This window comes from Aulonocara stuartgranti, assembly GCF_965226115.1.
Source record: "Aulonocara stuartgranti genome assembly, chromosome: 20".
Classification (NCBI taxonomy): Eukaryota; Metazoa; Chordata; class Actinopteri; order Cichliformes; family Cichlidae; genus Aulonocara; species Aulonocara stuartgranti.
This window is the reverse complement of record NC_138956.1, coordinates 12775346-12799008: the sequence shown is the minus strand read 5'-3', so window position 1 is coordinate 12799008 and position 23663 is coordinate 12775346. Positions and strand designations below refer to the sequence as shown.

At 40.6% G+C, this 23663-nt stretch overlaps 1 protein-coding gene across 3 annotated transcripts; it reads left to right on the top strand.

The window, feature by feature from the left end:
- The first annotated feature begins 620 nt into the window (after nucleotides 1-620).
- LOC309697341 (TELO2-interacting protein 1 homolog) lies at nucleotides 621-23438 on the top strand. Of its 3 annotated transcripts, none has more exons than XR_014273796.1 (5): nucleotides 621-781; nucleotides 1190-1360; nucleotides 4812-4960; nucleotides 5280-5420; nucleotides 23272-23438. XR_014273796.1 is itself a non-coding variant. In XM_082519198.1 (5 exons), the coding sequence occupies exons 3-5, from the start codon at nucleotides 4907-4909 to the stop codon at nucleotides 13897-13899; spliced, it is 231 nt and encodes a 76-aa protein (XP_082375324.1). In that variant the 5' UTR covers nucleotides 621-781; nucleotides 1190-1360; nucleotides 4812-4906; the 3' UTR covers nucleotides 13900-14097. The 3 variants fall into 3 exon arrangements, 1 of the variants encoding a protein (XP_082375324.1); XM_082519198.1 differs by lacking the exon at nucleotides 23272-23438 and adding an exon at nucleotides 13864-14097; XR_014273797.1 differs by lacking the exon at nucleotides 621-781 and adding an exon at nucleotides 1023-1052.
- Nucleotides 23439-23663: the final 225 nt, after the last annotated feature.

Below are 23663 nucleotides of genomic sequence, written 5' to 3'. Positions count from 1 at the left end.
AGCAGAGCTGGGACAGGACTCAGTCACACGGACACTTTCTCTGCCACCTCTACTTGAGGGTGGCAGGTGTGTTCATAATAAATAATTAATAATGAATTATTAATTTCATAATAATTCATAATAAAAGTGGTCATTTTTATAAACATTTTGTTTAATGAGGCTACACCAAAAAGAAACAAGATAAAAACAAAATAAAGTGACGTGGCGTCCACCGACAGTCTGTGGATAGCTTGTGTTTTATGCATTTTTGTCTGCCTTATTTATACATGTAAAGCTCTGTATCTGTATAAAGAGTTTGTGTTAGTGTGTGAGAGGTTTTGTGTCACAATGGTCCTGTTTTGGAGGATTTGATTAAAAAAAACCAAACATAATTAAAGTAACCAACGATGCTATACGTTGACATCGTTCTTTCACTGTAAGACTCAGCAGGCTATGGTGAATAATCACAGCGATTTTCAGGTCTCTGAAGAAATCTATCTAGGAGCTATGACAGTGTAAAGACACCCTGCAATTTTAAATGTGTGGCGACATTTGAATGAGGCGCATACCAGTAGAGGGAGCCAACGCACCACGAATGGTACACAGCCACAGATGCGCTAGAAAACTGAGAGAGGCCGACAGTGATCGCTTACTTTTTGTAAGGGGCTTGTTGAGATTAAATAGAACAAGTTACAAAGCATTAAAACATGTTAAAAACACAACAGCCTTATTAAACGCAGAGTAGTTTGGGCCCAGAAGTAGGATTGATCACGTCATCACTTAAAGACCGGATAGACACACGGTGAAGTTACTCATGTTTACTGTTGTTGCCACTTTCTAAATGTAGCAGGATGAATATTATATGTACTGGTTGATCCCACTTTTAGTCAGGCGCATTTTGAGGAGAAATAACTTTGCTCGTTATCAAATTATCAGTATCTCTGGAAACATTTAATACATTGTGATGGTTTAAATGCTCAGTCGTTTTCTCTTGTAGAATTCATATTCATAATAATATTTAGACAGCGGCACTATAGGTGTTGGCAGTTTTTGCAGTTTTACAAGCCCTCACGGTAAAAATATGGAATTAAATGTCACTAATGGGCTCTTCTCAAAAAAATCAGCGTCTGTGTCACACTGATTTTGATTAACTGACTTATTTTATTGTAATCAAACCTATTTTGATATTGTTGTCTTGTTTTTCCTTTAGCGAGGTGGTTTCCTTCCAATTGTAGCAGTACCAGTACGTCTGCCAGCTCCAGGTAGAGCTCCAGTGACCAGGAAGACCTCAGCATTCACCAATTCCTGCTGAATTACCGCAAACAGAAAGAACTGACAGAGGGCATTGGAATAGAGGATGATTATAACACTGAAGACCAAGGTAATAGGTCTGTCTAAGGGCCAGTGGAATATAAGCTATATGTTGTAGTGGTGATTATTTTAGATTAGGGCTGCCACGATTAGTCGACTAGTCACGATTACGTCGACTATCAAAATCGTCGACGACTGATTTAATAGTCGACGCCTCGTTTGAAGCATCACAAAAGACGCAGGAATAAGTAGTAGGATTTAAGAGTGTAATAACGGACTGAAATAGAAGATGGCAGCACTGTATGTACAAGGATGCCAGCTGCCGTTAAACCCCAAAGAAGAAGAAGCTGTATCCCAGAATTCATAGCGCAGCGCAGCTCAGTTTACAACAATGGCGGCAGCTAGTTAGTTTTAATATTACTCTTATTATTCTTTCTGGGTCACAAAATAAACGATTAAAATATTTTCAGGCGAGAATGTAGCTGTGTAAACCTCAAATATTTGCTCAGTTTATCAAGACACCACACGTTTTCGGAGACGTCTGTTACCCACTAGTTCGATAGCTAACTGGGGGCAAGGCTCACTAGGGCTGTATCCCAATTCAGGGTCTGCAGCCAAAGTACGCAGCCTCAACGATCCTCAAGGGCCGCGTACTTAAAGACTGCTAAGGCCGGAAGTGCGAGGCTTGTGAAATGGGACGGTCTAGCCCAGGTTTCCTAGCAACCATGATACTAACAGCTGGAAACGTTTCATACAGCTTTGTTTGACAGAAATGAAGGAGAAAATCTTTTGTTCATTTGTTTGTTTGTTTCTACATGAGCTTTGATCATTCTCTGTAAGATTAAGCTCAGCTATTGAACGGCGTATATTTTAAAGTAAAGGCTTTAAAACCAAGTTAGTACAAACGTCACTAATGTCACATAACTTTGCCGACATGTGGCCAACAGTAATGTTTTAATGTTCTTCGTTATTAAACATTTGCACATAAATAAGTGACATAATATTCAGTACTTAAAGTTTACTCTTCGGGCGCCCCTCATCCGCTGTTTTTTTCGGCAAAATTATCCACACCCACCGCCGCGCTATGCATTCTGGGATATGTTGGGCCAACGAAGTCTACACCGCCACGTCCTTAAAATTCAGGGAAATGAAGGACGCATTTGAGGGCCGCATTTCGAGCAGCCTTCGAATTGGGACAGCCTTCGTCGCGTCGCGGTGACGTAATCGGCCTTAAAATGCGGCCTTTAAGGCTGCAGACCCTGAATTGGGATACAGCCTAGTAGTGATGTGCGATACCACTGATTTCCTTTCCGATCCAATACCAAGTAATATTCAGGGTGGTATCGACGATACTGATCCGATACCGATACTTTATACAAAAACGTATTTTATTTATTGTATCTCAAATTATAGCATCATAATGATTACAGGATATCAGATTACTTGTTCTTATCACTTAATAATGCAGAATTATCATGTAGAAATAAAAAAAACTGAAGTTGTGCGCTATTTGAACACCTTGCCTGCCTGCAGCACTAAAGGACTCCATGAGAGAGGTCTGTCTCGCCCTAGCAGCACCTGTCCCTCTCCTCCTCTTCAGTTCGTCTCAACATACGCGCCTCATATTCTGTGGTATGATTTACTCTGAGGTGTTTGACAAGGTTAGTGATGTTGCCACAACCATACATGCCAACCCTCCCGATTTTTCCGGGAGAATCCCGGAGCCACCATTCTCCCAAATTTCCACCATATTGCAGAATTCATAGCACGGCCCAGCCAATTCCAGTTTACAACAATGGCGGCAGCAACTTAGTTTTAATATTACTCTTATTTCTCTTTCTGGGTCGCAAAAAACAAAAACAAAACTTTTAACATATTTTCAGGTGAGAATGTAGCTGTGTAAACTTCAAATATCTGAGCCGATCGACACATCGTCTTCAAACCCCCGCGATCTTTCACCACTCGGGTTAAACATGATATATAAGTCACTTTGATAACTTAAAAATGTTATTGTTTGGCTTTTTCAGTGTTTTATTTGTTCGTGAGTAAATCGGTTTGGCTGAGATTAAAGTTATTAGATTAGATCAAATTAAATTTAACTTTATTAATCCCTCGGGAGGGTTCCTCCGGGGTTTTCACACAGCTGAATAAACATCAAACAGAAAACTAATTAAACAAAGTGTGAGACGGTCGAGAGTTTACGCCAGCGCCCGGTTATATTTTAGATAGCAAGGAGCAGACGGCAGTTTCACTCCACCGAGGGAACTCATGACGTACTACCCGGCTTTCTTTAGACCGCGAAGGGCGGGTCCTCAGGTGGAAGCAGCCTCTGAATTTCGACACCCCCGCTGTTTCCGGGCCGGCTAATAATAACGGTGACATTTAACGTATTTTATCTGATAAATAAACCCTGTAAAATGTATTTATCACCCCCCCAACAGCCCTTTTGAATGTCTCCCTAATTCTGAGGTCTCAAGGTTGGGAAAGTATAGCCACCACACCTCACTGTTGGAGCAATTTTTTGCCACATGTATTGCAAACCATGTCTCAGCTGTTTGTGGAGGTAAAATACGTCCGCACAATTACGCTCTGCCATTGTTGTGAGTGCGCGCGCCAAGGGGCTGCGAGACATTTATACAGCCGTATTTCGCACATGACTATGAAAGGCGGAAGAGGAAGTAGTTCCTTTGAATGTAGACAATCTGAATGTTATAGTTTCTTTCCACTGTGTTGCTGTTAATGATAAACTACAAATTTACCCTAAATTACTAAAAAATATCGATATTTTAATGTGAGAATCGATTCTAGAACATAAATGACTGGTATCGGAGGAATCGATATTTCAGGATTGATCCGCACATCACTACAGCCTAGAGCCTGTGAGAACACCGGACTCCTGCAAATCGTTTTCAAACCCTTTCGCTACTCAGGTTAAACATGATATATAAGTCACTTAGATAACTTAAACATGTTATTGTTTGGCTTTTTTTGATAATTTTATTTATTCCTGAGTAAATCGGTTTGGCTGAGATTAAAGTTATAGTTTTTACACAGCTGAATAAACGTCAAGCAGACAACTGATTATCAGAAGTGTGAGATGCTCGAGAATATACTCCAGTGTCCTGTTATATTTTAGATAGCAAGGAGCAGACGGCTGAGTTTATTAAACTTCACCGAAACAATCTGCAAATTTCATTAAAATTTAATAAACTATCATCTTGTCTTTATTTTTAGTTAGCACATACCTTAAACACTTAAAGCTGTAAGCTAAAGATAGTTATATAAGAGCAGATGCTGCTGGTGCAATAAGCTGTACGTTTTACGTCCAATGGATGCATGATCTGATTAGTCGACTAATCGCAAAAATAATCGGTGACTAGTCGACTATCAAAATAATCGTTTGCGGCAGCCCTATTTTAGATTCAGAGTGTAGAGGAGATGGATCATTGTAATTAAGAGTCATAGAAATCTGAACCTCACTGCAAAACTGGCGGTCTAACTGTACATGTGCTCCATTGCAGAAGTCCCTCCCACTGAGTGTGAGGATGTTGAAGATACTGGTAGTCCTGATGTGAAAGCAGAGCTTCCCTCCCACCTCAGCATCACTAAGGATGTTATGGAGCGCTGCATTCATCTGCTGTCTGATCCCAGCCTCAGGCTCCGACTCAAGGTACTGTATCAGTAGTTTTATGTAGAGTCAACTGTTGGACTAATAACAAAAATAATCATTCTTGTGAAGGTAGGACCGCCAGCGTTGGTACAATTCATCCTGTCAGAACTGTGTGGATGACTGTTCAGTGGTGTAATGCTCATCAAGGAAAAACATTCAGTCTGGTCCAGGAGTGAAACAGAAATAAGTCTGTGCTGAAGTCGTGCCTGCTCAGGAGTTTGGGCTCTCAATGAAGACCTCAATAATTAGTTTCAGCTCACATATAATCAGGATCAAAACAGAGATAATTGTTAGGTGTGTTGTGTTTCTTTGTCCTTAGGTACTGGACGTGCTGGAGTTGTGCGTTCAGGTGCTGAATGACAGGGAAAATGAACTGCTGCCTGTGGCTCATCACTGCTGGCCAGCACTCCTGCAGAGACTCACAGCTGATGACCCATTAGCAGTCCTCAGAGCCTTCAGGGTAAGTAAAACAAACCTCTCTTTTCATTACGTGAGTCAAAATTATTCAAGTCGTCTTTAGTTTTAAACTCTTAGTAGTAGTGATGGGCAGATGAAGCTTCATGAAGCACTGAAGCTTTTCATCCAATTGGTTCACCCCAGTGCAAAGCTTCTTGAAGCTTCATTTGCTCTAGCAGGACACCTACTGGACGTAAAAATATTAGTTGGCATGAATTTGAAGAGTGTGGCCTTTTGCACACAGCCTGTAAATGTCAACAACTAAAGGAGTGTGTAAAACATCTATATTGTAGTGATGGCAGCATACTGTGTATATTTATACTGGCAGTATGGAAAATGATTATTTGGAAATGGTTAAAATGGAAATGATCATTTACTGTGAGGTGAGGTGTGGTTGGGGGTGTGGACAGTGGTTGTGCTTTTGTAACGTTGAGGTATGGACAGCTACACACTGAGGCTTTGAGCCTCAGTCCTGCCTGTTCACATTTTATTCTGTAAAAACTAAATTTTCACTGCTTTTATGACCTTTTAGTGGGGAGAACATAGCTAGGATTTAATGATTTCACAAATCTTTTGAATCCTTTGTCCTCCACAATGCTAAATGGCTGGGAGTCCTCAATCACCATGCTAACCAGGTCTTCATCTATTTGAGATTGTTCTGCTGAGGAAAGACAATAAAGACAAAGCACAAATATAAATATCACACACGTAACTTATTACAGTTGTATAATATTGTTATATCATTTAGTAACATTACTGCATGCTATATTATCATGACATTTGATGGCTCACCTGGTCTTGCTCCACAATCGGTGTTCCCCTTATTCTCATTCAAAGCTCTGTAATGCCTAAGCATGGATGAGGTGTTGTTGTTATATCCCAGCTCCCTGGCACATAGCAAACACTTCACCTTGTACAAAAGTACAGACAGCTTAACATAAATTGTATTGCACCATCAGTATTATGAAAATACATCTTCTGTGGAAATTTACATACCTTGTTGGGAGGAATAAAATCAAAATGTTCCCACACAGCGGAGGACATCCTCCTCTTCTTAGCTGGCTCCATTCTCTCCTGACTTTCTCTCTAAACCTCCAAACTCTCACTAACCGCAACTCTCCATCAAACACCCACATTTTGAATGAAGTCTGAGGGGTTTATATCGCTGTCATAGCTCGCGGCAAAGTTCGAACCACTTCATGAACCAGTCACGTGGTACAGCCGGGCAGCGAGGCTTCGGACGTCATCATTTTCAGCTCCTCCCATAAATGAAGCAAGCCTCGATACGCGCATCGCGGAAACGCCCCCTCCATTACTCGACACAAGCTTCGAAGCCTCGATACAGAACGTCACATCACTACTTAGTAGTCAAAAAATGAAAGATGGTGCCCAACAACAGGCTTATTTCATTCAGAAATAGTTCTGTTATTTTCTTTTTTGGGTTGTAATGTGAAGACTCTTTAAACTAACATTTCTTCTATCAGCACAGAAAGATCACTGTGTGGATGCCTTCTTAGAGGCTGCTTTTCAAACTGTCTCAGAGAATCACAAAGTAGGACTTTGTGATAAATGAAGCTGATAGTTTTTTGTGATCTTTGGTGCAAGTGTCAGCTGATTCAACTAGTCGGTGTAAATTAGGCTACTCGTCAGCTCCTGTCATCAGCTGGAATATTTTTAAATTCGTTATTCATATTTTCATTGATGAACTGACAAATACAGACACGTTAAGTCTGTAAACAGTCATTTATTCACTCAGAGCTGCTGCTGGGAAATTGTTTCATCAGCTTTTGGATATATACGAGTTTTGTAAATACTACAATTCATCCAGGAGTATACAACGGTAAAGTTTTATTGAATTTTGACAGCTTGCTGCTTTTGTACATTACATTTTTGTACATTACATGCCAGGTGCTGTTTGTGCTGGGTGAAAGATGTGGGGACTTTGTGAGGAGAACTGTACCTGGGCTCTGGCAATGATCAAAGCAGCCACAACATGGACAAATCAGAGCAAGACAACTATTCTTAGTATGACGCCTCACTTTATGGAGATTGGTGCAACAAGAAGCCCATTTATGTAAAACCACATTGAAGATAGATTACCTCTTATCTTATCTTATCTTATCTTATCTTATCTTATCTTATCTTATCTTATCTTATCTTATCAAAGCCTATTTGATTACACGGCTGTAACTTTCTTGTAGGAATAAACTTAATGGTTCTTCTTAAATGAATGAGTTATAGTCAGCTTTCTTCCTGTGATTGAGACAACAGCAATACAAGTTTGTGTCTGTACATTAGTACAGAGATGAAGACGTCTCTATACTAAGGTTAACAATTAGGTTGTTAGCCTGATTTGACATTAAAGCTGTGTGTGGGGAGATGCGTCGTCAGAAAAAGCCAAAAAAGTCAAAGAACTCATTGAAACTCTTTCACCACCAGGTGGCAGTCTTGTATAACAATGAAAATCAACCATTGGTATCATCGTCAGGGCATCTCGGTTTTATTATAAAAACCTTAAACTGTGAAACAGTTTGACATCCTAAATGCATGACGGTGATGTTATTACTAAAAATGCCTCTTCACTGTGGCAGCTCTGTCATTCAACATATGTTAACCATGACTTTGATGATACGGACCACAGCCAGCTGTGCCAGCAGGATGCTGCTCAGGTCCAAACTGCACACACAGCTACGACTGCAAGCAGCTCTTCTTATACCCAACTGAGAAACGTGATTGTTCAATCAGCGAATCATGAGGTGACAGCGAAGGAGGCCGTTTAATTGATAAGATCAGAGAAGTTGTTGTTGTTGTTTTTGTTTACTTTGTGCTCATCATACTCCCATTAGCATGTTGAAAATATTCAAGGCCTGCAGGCTTCTGCCATTACATTCCCAATTATGCAATTATGAGCTGCTTGTGTAATTTTTGGTCACCTGCGCAGTGTATTAACACAACTGATCTGAAATCACAGAAAAACAAAAAATCCGAGTAGTAGTTAGTAGTACCACAGACACGTTTAGTGAATTATTTTCATAACTTGAAATGCAAATATAAATTGTAAATTTTGAAAACTTGTGCACAAACTTTGTAAACAATAAAGTTATATACAACTATTTATCTAAAAATGCAGCCAGTGCATGTAGTGGGGTTTTTTTGGACAACCATTAAAAAGTACTACGATAGCTAAAATGAGAGAACGATCAAGTGTCACAATAAGATGCCACACAAATTATTTGTGCCTGTAAAAAAATAAAAAAATAGTTTGTCCGCTACAAGACAGAAGAGAACTCCACAGGGTAGGGCTGCTCGATTATGGCAAAAATGATAATCACGATTATTTTCACTGAAATTGAGATCACGATTATTTGACGATATTTATTTAACCCTTTAAGACCTACTATAGAACCAAGTCCACCAGAGCTTATATTATTTTTTTACATGCTGTAGTGCCATTTGTGGGAGCATTTCAAGTTGCTATACATCAATACAACTGTTATAGCCCATATTTTAATAATATGTATGCATTAAGTCCATAGTAACTACATTAATTGCAAAAAAGTGCAATAAACTACAAAAAAAATTGAAAATCGCTTTTGTTTTGTTTACATATATTTCTACTTGGAGAAATTTAAGAGGTTTATCCCTCAAAACTTTAAATACAATAAAGTTGCAAAAAATAGTTTCCCACCACAGGAAATTTATTTTGAGTGTCTTCATAGTTTTATTTTGGAGATACAGCAATTTTTATATACTGCAGGAAAAACAAAAAACAATCCTATGATGCAAATTTGCAAAGAAAACAGCATGTGCATCATTTCACTGTAGGAAGTGTTACGAACAGCTGATAGGAACGGCAAAGCGTGTTTCTGGAATATTATGTTTTTGTTCCTGCAAGCGCTTTTTATACAATTTTTGCAAAGCTATATGTGGAACGAAACCGTGACCGAGGACAAGCTGATGGCATCAGATGTAAGTACAACTCCTCTGGTTTCATATGCAAAACAAATTATTGCGCTAGCTTACACGGTTCAGGTTCTACAGGGATTTAACAATAGTTACGCAAAACGGAGCGTGCTGCTCTGACCGGCTTTAAAGGGTTAACAATGACTTTAAAAAAATAATATAAAAGTGTGCAACACCACTGAAGTTTTTTTTTAAACTCTCTTTTCAACCAACGGCAGTCACTCTCCAAATAACTTCTGCTTAGCTTTCCGAGCTTCCCTCGGGTCCTCTTAATCAGCGGTCTCCAACCTTTTTTGCGCCACGGACCGGTTTATGCCCGACAATATTTTCACGGACCGGCCTTTAAGGTGTCGTGGATAAATGAGGGAGGGGCTAATAATCGGCTCAGTCATTTTTAATGATCGTTGAAAGCCCAGATCGTAATCGTGATTAAAATTCGATTAATTGAGCAGCCCTACCACAGGGATCCAGTTTTCCATTTGGAGACAGTGTTTACATTGCAATCTGCTTTTGTGACATTCATTAGTACCCTCACCGACACTCAAAACAAAGCAACGAACACACAACACACTAACTATAAGCTCCACGCTAAACGTCACAAATCTTTCACATCTCAAAACTCTCGCTGCCATCACTCCCAAAACTTTCCCCTCTTCCTAAACAACCAAATCTCACGTGTTGCCATTTTTTTTATTGCTCAACATGGTACATTTTTCCACCAATAGGAAAGAGGTGGCTTTTTTTTTCTTTCTTTACTGTTTCAAGTAATAATTTTACACAGGTAAAACCATTACTTGAAAATGATTACAAACACTGATGTGAAGCTATTGGATGCCTGACAAAGGATAAATGGGGACAAAATACAACACGTGGAAATAAAGACAGAGCCTTTAATGGTAAAATAATGTCTTATCACATTATAATTAAAAATCAGAATAATCAAATAAGTACAGTTGAAGATCACATGAAGTTGTCTAAGGAGCTTTGAAAAGAAAGCAACTAGAGTTTGAATAGTGGGTTAAAGACCCTCTTAAGTGACCATCCCCACTAGCGTTTAAATACACGGGACTCTGCACCATTTGGTCTTAGAAGAGAAGAAGCCTTCTGAACCAGGTGAAACATAGAGGAGTCCAGTTGTTGTTTTTTTCATGCTCTTAGACTACTGTGACCTGGATGACTGAGAACCTACACTGACATTACATGAAGCTGTTTGCTGATTACATAAATTTTAGTTTTAACCTTTAGGGCCCTACATGGTCAGGCTCCTCAGTATATGTCTGACCTGCTGAAACCTCATTCATCTTCCCGAGCTCTAAGGTCATCAGGTCAGAGTCTGCTAGCTCGTGGTGATCGGGCCTTTCAGGCAGTGGCACCACGGTTGTGGAATTCTCTTCCACTGTTTTTACACTGCACTGACTCCATTGTTTCTTTTAAAAAGCAGCTAAAGACATTTTTATATACACAAGTTGTCAACTAATTAGTTGTTTTTATGTTGTTTTACATTGTTATTTCTTATATTTTCATTCTTATTCATTTTCATTCTCTGTATTGTGAATCACTTTGTGATTTTTATCTGTGAAGCGTGCTATATAAATAGATTTTACTTTACTTTTACTTACTTACTTTGCCTTTGTACATAAAAAAACAAACAAACATCCAAACTCTTGCTAACGATAACCATCTTAGCTCTTATCTCCTCGCTTTCAATTTTTGACAATTGTTTTGCTTACACCGAAGTGTTGTATGTAATATAGAATATATACAATACCAGTTATTGAACATGAACTGTTGTGCACATCAATTCATGACACAACAGAATGACAGCAGTAAGCCACATACCAGTTACAATACCAGTTATTGAACATTACAGAGTAATAAAATCCAGCCTCCAATAAACAGATTATCACAGTATGTTGCTTTAATACCTAATACTCCTCTAAACCTGGCTTGTTAGGACATGTCTTCCATCACCCTAACAATGATTATGTGTAATATGACAGAGGGCTGTCATACAGTCCAGTACAGCGATCAAGAAAGGTAACAAATATGTAGTGTTGTCTCCCTCTAGTGGCAGGAAATAAGTCTTAAAATAGCATGTGCCAAGACCTTTTTGTTTTTTTCCTCTTAGTCTTCATAGGATTAGTTTGCAAGTTCACTGTTTAAGTTTTTATTGTGAAAATGAGATAAATGTTGAAAAATAGTGGCAAATAAAAACTAGTCCCTTTGGCTAAAATAACATCAGTTGGTTGGTACACAGCAAGAAAAAAAAAAAGGTGTGTGTGTGCAGGGGTGTAAGGCCCAGGGGCCAAGCAAGGACTAATCCGGCCCAAAGGAAAATGTGAGGGAGAACACAAATGTTGGACATTTAACTGTGTTTTATAAGTTTTGCATTTTCCTCTGCTGATAAAGACCTTCCTCACAGCTATTTAAATTATACCAAAGTAATAAATAAATGATTAAATGATAGAAATCTTCCTGTTATTTCACAACTATAGAAATTTCAGATTTTACAGTGATTAAAAGCTTTCTCTTTTTTAATTATAATGAGATATCTCTACCACATCAAGGCACAAGCAATAGAAAAAGCCTTGTTAAAGGGATACCTGAACTTTTACACGTGTATTTCCTACACTTTATGCCCCCAAAACGACTTAAAATTATCTGTGCACAAGTAGTACACAAGAGCATTGATACATTTGATTTTTAATATTCTTTTATTGTCCGCAACTCATAAACTATACTAAAACATAATGACAGCATAACCTTTTTGTCAGTTTGTGCTCATGTAAATGTGTTCATATACATTCAAGTGGCTTCAAAGTGCTTTCTTCAAACATGACACCTGACATACAAAAAAGTGAAACAATATTTGCACATTTAACAATATCCAGACCACTGCTGTGCTTGTTTTGGCTCAGCCAAACAGTTAAGGTGTGCTTTACATCCATGTCTGTCCACTCATGATATACTATACATATGTAGTTAGTTATGGCTAAAAACTCTCCTTTGATTACTGACTTGCATTCGCTTCATCAATGAATCAGAGTGAACATTTGTCCTAGATTAACACTGTAGGGTCTTTACCTTACAATATGACGTGCCTTGATAAAAGATTTGTTGACAGTGGTGCTATATGAATAAAACTGAACACATCTAAAAGTCTTCCGGAAATTTGGCTTTATTAGAACAGGATGGATTGATGACCACAGCCCTCTCAGCACAGGGCTGACAGGACTTTTCCCCATATAGTAAATAAAACACAAAATAGATTAAGACAGAATACTATACCAAACTTAAAGATAAAAGGGCATTAACTGTTTTATCAGCTCTTGCTTTTCAAAGACAATGAGGAGCAAAGTACAGTTAGAAGTGTTTGTTCTGATGGAGACTTTTAAACTGTAAACAGCGGCTAAGTGAACAAGAATCTGTGTCCACGAATCCTGGGCAGTGACAACACTTAAACACCATCGTCCAAAATCCTCAGTGCAACCCCTTATCAAAAAGTTTGACATATTTTACAACCATTAAATGTTAGAGAAGCCTCTGAAAAAGAGGTCACAGTTACTACCTGAGCAAAAACCTCTGCTTATGCTCACAGACCCTAAATCGTAACAAATAAGACAATAACAACAACACGAGTGATGACAAAGTGACACCAAAGGTTGGTGAAGAGCAAGCATGAAGTGAGACATTGTGTGCACACTTTCTCTTTTAAAAAGTATAATGCTAACTCTTTTTGGAGCTGGGTAGGTATACTACTGTATATGCTGAATTTACCAAACATGCTCAGCTGCTGGAAATTGATAAGCAAAGTGAGAGTGAAGATGAGGTGAAACCAAAACAATTAGCTGAAAGAATCTAAAATGTCCTCTGGGTTGTTCAACATTTAGAACAACTCCCTAAAATGTTTAGATCACAGATTCTGTGGGTTTAAGATTTGTGATCATTTCTGTGAGGAAAACAGAAGAAAAATGTTTCCCGTGTGAGCTTGGCTACTATTGCCGTGCGAATTGTGAAGACTGTTATTTTTAGATAAACAGTCAAAGTGTCCCAGTGGAGGAAAGCATAGCTGTGACATGTAACATTTTAAAGCTTGTCTTTATTTATTTTTAAGACTGTACATGCCACATTAAAGACCCATGTATTTTGAACATGCGTGTGCCATGTGTGTGCATTCAACCTTTGCGTTTGATAACATTCTCCCATTTCTGTTGTCGGAAATATTTATGGTAAGTCCTCATTTGAGCATGAAGCTCAGACGGACAAGGTACGGCACGTTTTTCTCTTTCTAAACACAGGATCTGGGAGGCCTCCCCGTGCACGCACGATCTGCCTCTCCCCTATACCCTGCCCCAATTTATATGTTTATATTTAGGCCTGATATTAATTTCCATCACCACCATAGCTTGGAGTTATTTATTTTTAGACAGCAAGGAGCAGCTTGAAGTGAGCTGTGATATGTAAATTGTTGTGATCCATTACAGGTGTCTCAGCGCCCACACACGGGACACATGGTCTGATGTTTAGAGAGAAGAAGATGAAAAGGGTTCAGCCAGTTTGGCAGAAATCTGTGCACACGAGTGTTTATGGAAGCTAAATTTGATAACAATGTATCAGAGCTGGAGGTAATTCAAGTTTTGATATAAATATTTCTTGTCACCACACCAGACTGCAAAGCAAGTTTAGCACAGCCAAGGGTTTTCTTTCTTTTTTTCTTTTTCTTTTTTTGTTAGCTGGGATAAACCCCAGTCAGAGCTTCATGAAGACAGTTTTAGCAATTTGATCCATTCTTTGCATAAAGTGGAAAAACCAAGTGCCACCTTCAGTCAAGAGCAGGGGTGGGAATTTAATTTACCCCAAAGGGAAACTGGGACTGTTGTGGAGGGGCACACCGATAAGCTAAACTCAATTCTGCTAAATACTAATTTTATATCTTTCTAAAACTGCTACCGGTAACTGTAGATGTTACAGTTTAGCAATGGAAAAGTGAAATGGGCATATTAAATGGACATATATATATATATATATATATATATATATATATATATATATATATAAATATAAATATAAAAAATAAAAAAAAACACCCAGCACGCCCCTGCGGGCGGTTTATCCTTCAAGCTCGGGTCCTCTACCAGAGGCCTGGGAGCTTGAGGGTCCTGCGCAGTATCTTAGCTGTTCCCAGGACTGCGCTCTTCTGGACAGAGATCTCCGATGTTATTCCCGGGATCTGCTGGAGCCACTCGCCTAGCTTGGGAGTCACCGCACCTAGTGCTCCGATTACCACGGGGACCACCGTTACCTTCACCCTCCACATCCTCTCGAGCTCTTCTCTGAGCCCTTGGTATTTCTCCAGCTTCTCGTGTTCCTTCTTCCTGATATTGCTGTCATTCGGAACCGCTACATCGATCACTACGGCCGTCTTCTTCTGTTTGTCTACCACCACTATGTCCGGTTGGTTAGCCACCACCATTTTGTCCGTCTGTATCTGGAAGTCCCACAGGATCTTAGCTCGGTCATTCTCCACCACCCTTGGGGGCATCTCCCATTTTGACCTCGGGACTTCCAGATTATACTCGGCACAGATGTTCCTGTACACTATGCCGGCCACTTGGTTATGGCGTTCCATGTATGCCTTGCCTGCTAGCATCTTGCACCCTGCTGTTATGTGCTGGATTGTCTCTGGGGCATCTTTACACAGCCTGCACCTGGGGTCTTGCCTGGTGTGATAGACCCCAGCCTCTATGGATCTTGTGCTCAGAGCTTGTTCTTGTGCTGCCATGATTAGTGCCTCTGTGCTGTCTTTCAGTCCAGCTTTGTCCAGCCACTGGTAGGATTTCTGGATATCAGCCACCTCCTCTGTCTGCCGGTGGTACATACCGTGCAGGGGCCTGTCCTTCCATGATGGTTCCTCGTCTCCCTCCTCTTTCTTGGGTTTCTGCTGCCTGAGGTATTCACTGAGCACTCGGTCAGTTGGGGCCATCTTCCCAATGTATTCTTGGATGTTCGTTGTCTCATCCTGGACTGTGGTGCTGACACTCACCAGTCCCCGGCCCCCTTCCTTGCGCTTAGCGTACAGCCTCAGGGTGCTGGACTTGGGGTGAAACCCTCCATGCATGGTAAGGAGCTTTCTTGTCTTTATGTCAGTGGCTTCTATTTCCTCCTTTGGCCAGCCTATTACCCCAGCAGGGTACCTGATCACGGGCAGGGCGTACGTGTTGATGGCCCGGATCTTGTTCTTACCATTCAGCTGACTCCTCAGGACTTGCCTGACCCTCTGCAGGTACTTGGTGGTTGCAGCTTTTCTAGCGGCCTCTTCATGGTTCCCATTCGCCTGCGGGATCCCCAGGTACTTGTACCTGTCCTCTATGTCTGCAATGTTGCCTTCTGGTAGTTCAATCCCCTCAGTTCTGACTACCTTCCCTCTCTTTGTTACCATCCGACTACACTTCTCCAGTCCGAACGACATTCCAATGTCATTGCTGTATAGCCTGGTAGTGTGGATCAGTGAATCGATGTCTCGTTCACTCTTGGCATACAGCTTGATGTCATCCATGTACAGGAGGTGGCTGACAACTGCTCCGTTCCGTAGTCGGTATCCGTAGCCAGTCTTGTTAATGATCTCACTGAGGGGGTTCAGGCCTATGCAGAACAGCAGTGGGGACAGAGCATCTCCTTGGTAGATCCCGCACTTGATGGTGACTTGTGCTATGGGCTTGGAGTTGGCCTCTAGTGTTGTACGCCACATCCCCATTGAGTTCCTGATGAAGGCTCTTAGGGTCCCATTGATCTTGTACAATTCTAAGCATTCCAGTATCCAGCTGTGGGGCATTGAGTCATAGGCCTTCTTGTAATCAATCCAGGCAGTGCACAGGTTGGTCAGTCTGGTCTTGCAGTCTCGGCTGATTGTTCTGTCTACCAGTAGCTGGTGTTTTGCGCCTCTGGTATTCTTGCCAATCCCTTTCTGTGTCCCGCTCATGTATTGACCCATGTGCCTGTTCATCTTAGCCGATATGATGCCTGACAGGAGCTTCCATGTAGTAGGGGAGAGCGGGGTAAGTTGTCACACGGGTAAGTTGTCACACGGGTAAGTTGTCACACTGTTCATAACTCCAACACTAGAGGCTCTATCTCAAAAATGAAATAGCCACTTTGTGTGACTTCTTCTTCTATAGTCAACCTCCTGTTCACATGTAGTCAAGACTGCTCTAATCTGAGGTGAGCACATCTTTTTTATTTTTTTGACCTAAAAGGAAAAATAAATCACTTTAAATTTTCGTCAGTACAACTTTGTTAGGTATAGATGTTACAAATTATTATTTTACACAAAATAGAGGAGACATTAACGTGTCTTTTGATACTTCAGCTGATGTGCTATGTTGAGCTAACCCTGACATTTAGCCAAAATTAGCATAAATGTCAGTTTGGGGCAAGTTGTCTCATTAACTTTGGGGCAAGTCGTCACATGTGACAACTTGCCCCAGTACAAATAAATGCTCCAAAAAAATGATATTGTAATTCATTTGTATTTGTAATAAGGTTTTTGAAGAAAGGAAGGAGAGGCAGGAATTAAGGAAGGAAGGAAGAAAGTAAGATGGTTCGAAATTATCAACGAAAGACAGAGCGTGGCAGAACACCACCTGACATTATGTTAAAGGCAGTCAGGCAGGTAAAGATGCAGAACAAATCAATCAGAAGTACAGCAAAGGATTTTGACATAAATTACCGTACTCTAACTCGGTATTGTCAAAAGATTACCAGAGAAGAAATTGAAAGTCAGACAGCCATGCCAACAACAATGGTTGGTTATACAACGCCAAGGAAGATTTTTTCCCCTGATTTGGAAAAGCAGCTTGTTGAATATATTACTAGGTCAGCTGACATTTATTTTGGTCTGTCACCAAGTGAGGTCAGAAAGCTTGCCTACCAGTTTGCTGTGGCACACGAACTGAAGTTTGTGCCTTTGTGGGCAGAAAAAGAAAAGGCCAGCAAAGAGTGGTTTACAGGCTTTTTAAAGCAGCATACAACATTGTCACTGAGAAAGCCAGAAGCAACTAGCCTTGCCAGGGCAAGTAGCTTCAACAGAGAGAATGTCAATGCTTTCTTTGACAACTTAGAGAAAGTGTTATGCAAATATGAGTTTGGACCAGGAGACATTTGGAATGTTGATGAAACTGGGGTCACCACTGTACATAAACCAGACAAAGTGTTGGCCAGACGTGGATTCAAACAAGTAGGGTCATTGACCTCTGCTGAAAGGGGAACCCTTGTCACACTGGCCTGTGCTGTCTCAGCCATAGGGAATAGTTTACCTCCATACTTTATTTTCCCACGTGTCCACTTCCATGACCATTTCCTGATCAACGGGCCACCCGGCAGCAAAGGAGGGGCAAATTCCTCTGGATGGATGAAAGACACACACTTTGTTGACTTCCTGCAACATTTCAATGAACATACAAAGTGTTCAAAGGAGAAGCCCTGTTTACTCCTTTTGGACAACCACGAGTCTCATCTGTCCATTGATGGACTCAATTATGCCAAAGAAAATGGCATAATCATGCTGTCATTCCCACCGCACTGCTCACATCGGCTCCAACCATTAGACAGGTCTGTCTACGGGCCACTAAAGAGGCACATCAACAGCACGTGTGATGCCTGGATGAGGAACAACCCTGGGAAGACAATGTCTATTTATGACATTCCTGGGATTGTGGCAATTGCATATCCTCTGGCTGCAACCCCATTGAACATTCAGGCTGGTTTTAGGGTGGCTGGGATTCAACCTTACAACAGAAATGTATTTCTGGAAGCCGAGTTTGCACCATCCTACATCACAGATCGCCCTATTCCGGACCCTGCCCTGCCAGGCTCCAGCACCAACTCTGCACTGCCAGGCCCCAGCACCAACTCTGACCTGCCAGGCCCCAGCACTACCTCTGCACTGCCAGGCCCCAGCACTACCTCTGCACTGCCAGGCCCCAGCACCAACTCTGCACTGCTAGGCCCCAGCACCAACTCTGAACTGCCAAGCTCCAGCACCATCTCTATCACGAGCTCACCCTTACCCAGCACTGCAATTACTGACAGCAGACTACCAACTCCAGAGGACATCCGGCCATATCCAAAAGCTGGCCGCCGAAAACCATCCAGCAAAGGAAGAAAACAACGCAAATCAGCAATTCTAACCGACACGCCAGTGAAGCAGCAACTAGAAAAAGAAAAGAATAAGGCTGAATCTAGCAAAAAGCTGTTTCAAAAGAGAGGGACGCGAGGGGGGGAAACATCTGGACCTATGAAGAACAACGCAGCTAAAAGAAGAAAAATAATTCAAGAGTCATCATCAGATGATGAAGAGTGCTTCTGCCTTGTCTGTGTGGAGCCATTTTCAAACAGTTGTCCAAAAGAGACCTGGGTAAAATGCGTAAAATGCAACTAATGGGCCCATGATGCTTGCACCTCAGGCCAGGCAATTTATGTGTGCCAGAATTGTGACTCTGAAGTTGAGTCTGATTAATCAGAAATAGGGCATCTGTTTTGTTCAGAGGATAAACATGTTAAGTAAAGCAAGTTATTTGCAGCATTCCATTCATTTATGATGGATTTATGTGCAAGCCAGAGAACATTTGAGTTTAAAGTTCAAACTAAAGTTTTCTTTCTACTTAATGTTTTGATTAAAATGTGTATTGGATTGAAATAATTGTTTTTTTTCCAAATTCTCTTGGCATAATTGTTCAAATTTCCAGTTTTGGTTTGAATTTAACAATTAAAATCAATAATCACAATTAAGTATTTGTGTTCTTATTTTAAGATAATCTAGTGTGACAACTTACCTGCCGATGGGGCAAATTGTCACAAGTACACATTCTCCATTCAACAGTCTACAACTCCGTAATGAGATAAGATATGAAAATGTAATGAATACATCATATGTGCCCGAGACTTCCTTCTTTCATTTGGTGAAACATTTATTACGTTGTGATGTATGGTGCTCAGTAAGAGTTAGTCAGTGTGAAAAGTGTGACAACTTACCCCGCTCTCCCCTACTGAGGCAGGTTATTGGTTGGTAGTTGGAGGGGACCGGTCCCTTCTTGGGGTCCTTGGGGATCAGGACCATCCGACCTTCGGTTAGCCATTCCGGGTGTCTCTCGTTAACTAGCAGCTGGTTCATTTGTGCTGCCAGACGCTCGTGGAGTGCAGTCAGCTTCTTTAGCCAGTAGGCGTGAACCATGTCGGGCCCTGGTGCTGTCCAACTCTTCATACTGGAGACCCTTTCTTGGATATCTGCCACTGTGATGGTTACTGGACCCTGTTCAGGGAGGTCGCTGTGGTCTGCCCTCAGATCCACTAGCCACTGAGCATTGCCGTTATGGGTTGCGTCCTTCTCCCATATGCTCTTCCAGTATTGCTCTGTCTCCAGCCTTGGTGGTGCTGTTCTCTTATTATTATTGTTCCCTTGCCACTGAGAGTACACCTTTGCTGGTTCTGTGGAGAACAGCTGGTTTATTCTCACTTTTATTCTCTCTGGTGTACCTCCTCAAGCGGCTGGCCAAGGCTATGAGTCTTTGCTTGGCAGTTTCCAAGGCCTCAGGTATGGACAGCTTGCTGTATTTCTTATGCACCTTCTTTGTCGCACCTTTCTGCAACTCCGTTAGTTGGCTAACCTCCCTCCGTGCTACTTTGATCTTGCCCTCTAGCCTCCTTCTCCATGGAGGGTACTGCCCCTTGTGGCTGTTCAACTTGTAGCCAAGCATCTCACTGATCACTGCTGCCGTATTGTAGATTAGCTTGTTAGATATATATATATATATATATATATATATATATATATATATATATATATATATATATATATATATATATATATATATATATATAGCACTTTTCTATCTGGGGACTCAAAGCGCTTCGCACAACTTGTCTCATTCTCTGTTCTTTCGATCTAACATGCACACCCATTCATACTCGGATGCATCCCAGAGCAACTTGACTTGAGCATCTTGCACAAACGGGAGGGATCTAACCACCAACCTTCCAATTAGCAGATGACCTGCTGTATATTTAATCATCATCCCCCCTCAAAATGCCCATTTTTACAAAATTTAAAAGACTTTATAAAAAAGTGATTTTGCTATTTTTCTTGCTGTTTAATGACTTCATGTACAGTTTTCCACCTTTTCCTTGTTCAGTGTGCGAAATCTAGTCTTTAACTAGATATTGAACCTGAGCTTTGAAAGTCAGTTTTTGTGCAAAGTTCGGTTGATGTTAACTGTATTATTTACACATATAAAAAGCCATTGTTAATTTAGTAATGTAGACCTGGATGTTGAAAAGACTGTGAGTTCAAAAAGTTCTGTTTACACTGTAATATTCATACTGATTTTCCTAAATCTTGCATCAAGCATTTGCCATAAATACAATAATACTTAAGAGACATTTTCAAACAATAAAAACTCGAGTGAAATGGGCAAACCTGCTCTGGAAACTAACTAAAATAAAATGGAATTAAAAAGAGAAAAGTAAAAAAAAAAAAACTAATAAGAGAATACAAAACTATAATAACTTTGATATGTACTTAACTCCAGTAACAGACCATTCTCTGGTGTTATCTGAACTGCAAAGTTGATTAATTGTCGGTATTGCAATTGAAGCTCTGTGTTTCTGGCTGTGCCATCGATCCCTTTTGTTACAGGTTGTCCAGAGACGGGCACATTTTTGAAGACTTCTTTTTTCTTAGGACATATTAGCAAGGTAGTGTCGACCAAGCCCTCATTGCTAAACTCCCCATCAGAGAGTGGCTTACTGCTTTTTGTGATTTAGTGGGAAATTACAAAGCAGGCCTTGAATGCTCCATCCCTGGGTGTGTAAAGCTGGGTAAACAGTTGTTCTTGTCAGATGGGCATTTGAATCTCATCAGTCAGGTTCATGTTTTTTTCTGTAAGTTGAGTCTTCTAATAGTGATTTAAATCATGCTCCTTAAACGCAGCAAGCTGCTCTTCATTAAATAAATACTCAGGAGTGCAAATCTTGTTAAAAAACCATACATTCAGAAGAGAAACTTTTGTGGTTGTTACATTCTCTTTAACTAACCAGACCAAAACAGCACAGAACCACATCATCAACTTTTTTATATTTACAGTTGCTTTAATTTCTGTATGATCTGTGTAATACTGAATAATATTCTTGTAGCTACAGAGCAGCAGATATGTCCATCCTACACTGATGATCTTGACAAGCATGAAGAGGCTATGACTGAGGAGAATAGTCTTAACAGAGTCATTTAAATTAAGTCATTTAAATGATTTATATGTATTTAATTTTAAATCATATCAAAGGATTCAGATCATGTCTTCATAATGGCTGGTAGCCTTATTTATTTGAGCCTACCAGGACAAATAACTTATATTGTGCATCACAAAGATGAATTGTAGACTAATTTGTTATAAATTGTTTGGGTTTTTTTTAAATCCACTGTGGAAAAGGTGGACTGGGTTTGACAATGTCTGCAATCTGATACAACTGCAACTAGATAGTAATACGGAGACGTGTCTTTCTCTCACTGCAGCTGGACAATGTCCATGACGTTTCTGCTCAGATGTTTTTTTGTTAGTTAGTAATAATTATTTTGTTTTATTTTGTCCAGTTGCTTTCTTTTTTCAAGTTAATACAACCAAGCCGTTTGATGGAAGTGAAAATGATCAACCTAGGTGAATTCAAAGACACCATATTTGGTACTCAGTAGTTTGTATGACCCCACGTGCTTGTATGCGTGCCTGATATCGGGGCATTCTCCTAATGAGATGTCTCCTGGGGGATTTCCCCCCAGATCTGGATCAGGGCTTTGATAGTGTGAGATGTGATCTGGGGATTTCAGATGGACCAAAACATCATCTCCTAGAGGTGTTCTGTTGAATTTTAGGTAGCATGGGGGCCAGTCAATGGTATCAATCCTTCATCCTCCAGGAACTGTCTGCATACTCCTGCTGCATGAGCCCGGGCATTGCTGTGGACCTTCTCCAGATCCTTTATCATTTGTTACATGTGCTCAGGGTGAACCTCCTCTCATCTGTGAAAACCACAGGGCACCAGTGGTGGATCTTTCAATTTTGGTATTCTGTGGTATTCTGATCCTAAAGTGAAGGGGGAAAAAAAGAAAATGCGAGGAGAGAAAAAAAAAAAGGCCTCTACTTTAAAAGCAGATGGGGATTGTCTCATTGTTGCCCTTCTAGTGTAGCTGCCGTTAATTTAATTAACAGCAGAGCAACAGAAACAGATAAAAAAAAAAACCCTCTGCTACTTAACTCAGCATATCAATATCCCAGACGTTTAATTGACTTCATCCTATACTCTGATTAAAAACTGTTTTAGCAGTATTTATTCACTAGAACAAAAATCTGTGGCAAAAAGAGCACTTTGATGCTGAGCAGTGGTGTGTGCACAAGAGAAATGACATCATTTATTATCAGGAAAATAGAGGTTTCTCTTCTAACTGTGGACTTGACTTATAACTTACGGGGCAGGGATAGCTCAGTAGGTAAAGTGGTCGCCCCATGATCGGAAGGTCGGCGGTTCGAATCCACTTAACGGCTACCCTGAGGTACCCCTGAGCAAGGTACCGTCCCTACACACTGCTCCCCGGGCGCCTGCTTAGTGGGCTGCCCACTGCTTCACTGAGTGAATGGGTCAAATGCCGAGAAAAACAAGTAATTTCCCCATGGGGATCAATAAAGTATCCATTATTATTATTAACTCAGTGGGGAGAGTTTGAGAATTTCCAGCTCTGTGTCCTAACTGCGAGTGTCAAAGAAATGCATCATGAACCGGGTGTTTTCATCAGAGGGAAGCATCTTTCCTATGAAATGCAAAATGCTAACAATAGACTCTTCTCTTGTCAGGGTGTGGCTGTGGGCCATGCTGTACTGGAGGCTGACCCAGAAATTTGGAGAGCTAAAGCCCACGTTGGATCTGGACCAGTGCATGCTGAAGCACAGTGGATGAAAGTAACAAAATGTCCCACAGGCCTGCCTCTGATTCACAGTACTCATTCTTTCCTTAATGCTGTGATTAGACCTCAGTGCTGACTGAATGCCAGCTCCTTCCTCCCTCCAGGTCTGTGTTTAGTAACTACAGCTAAGGCATTGCCAGTAAAATAAAACAGTATTGTTTCCAAAACAAGAACCTTCTGTCTTCATTCTTTTAGGATTGTAAGGAAATGTATCAACTCTTTATACAAGAGATCATTATTTATTTATTTTTGCATTTACTACATATGGAAAATAATGGTGCC

Bases quoted from the DNA above. Each gene is read 5' to 3' on its own strand.
- LOC309697341 (XM_082519198.1), top strand. From the start codon at position 4,907: ATGGAGCGCTGCATTCATCTGCTGTCTGATCCCAGCCTCAGGCTCCGA. The intron at 4,961-5,279 runs GTACTGTATCAG...CTTTGTCCTTAG, and splicing joins GCCTCAGGCTCCGACTCAAG to GTACTGGACGTGCTGGAGTT. The intron at 5,421-13,863 runs GTAAGTAAAACA...GATCCATTACAG, and splicing joins CAGTCCTCAGAGCCTTCAGG to GTGTCTCAGCGCCCACACAC.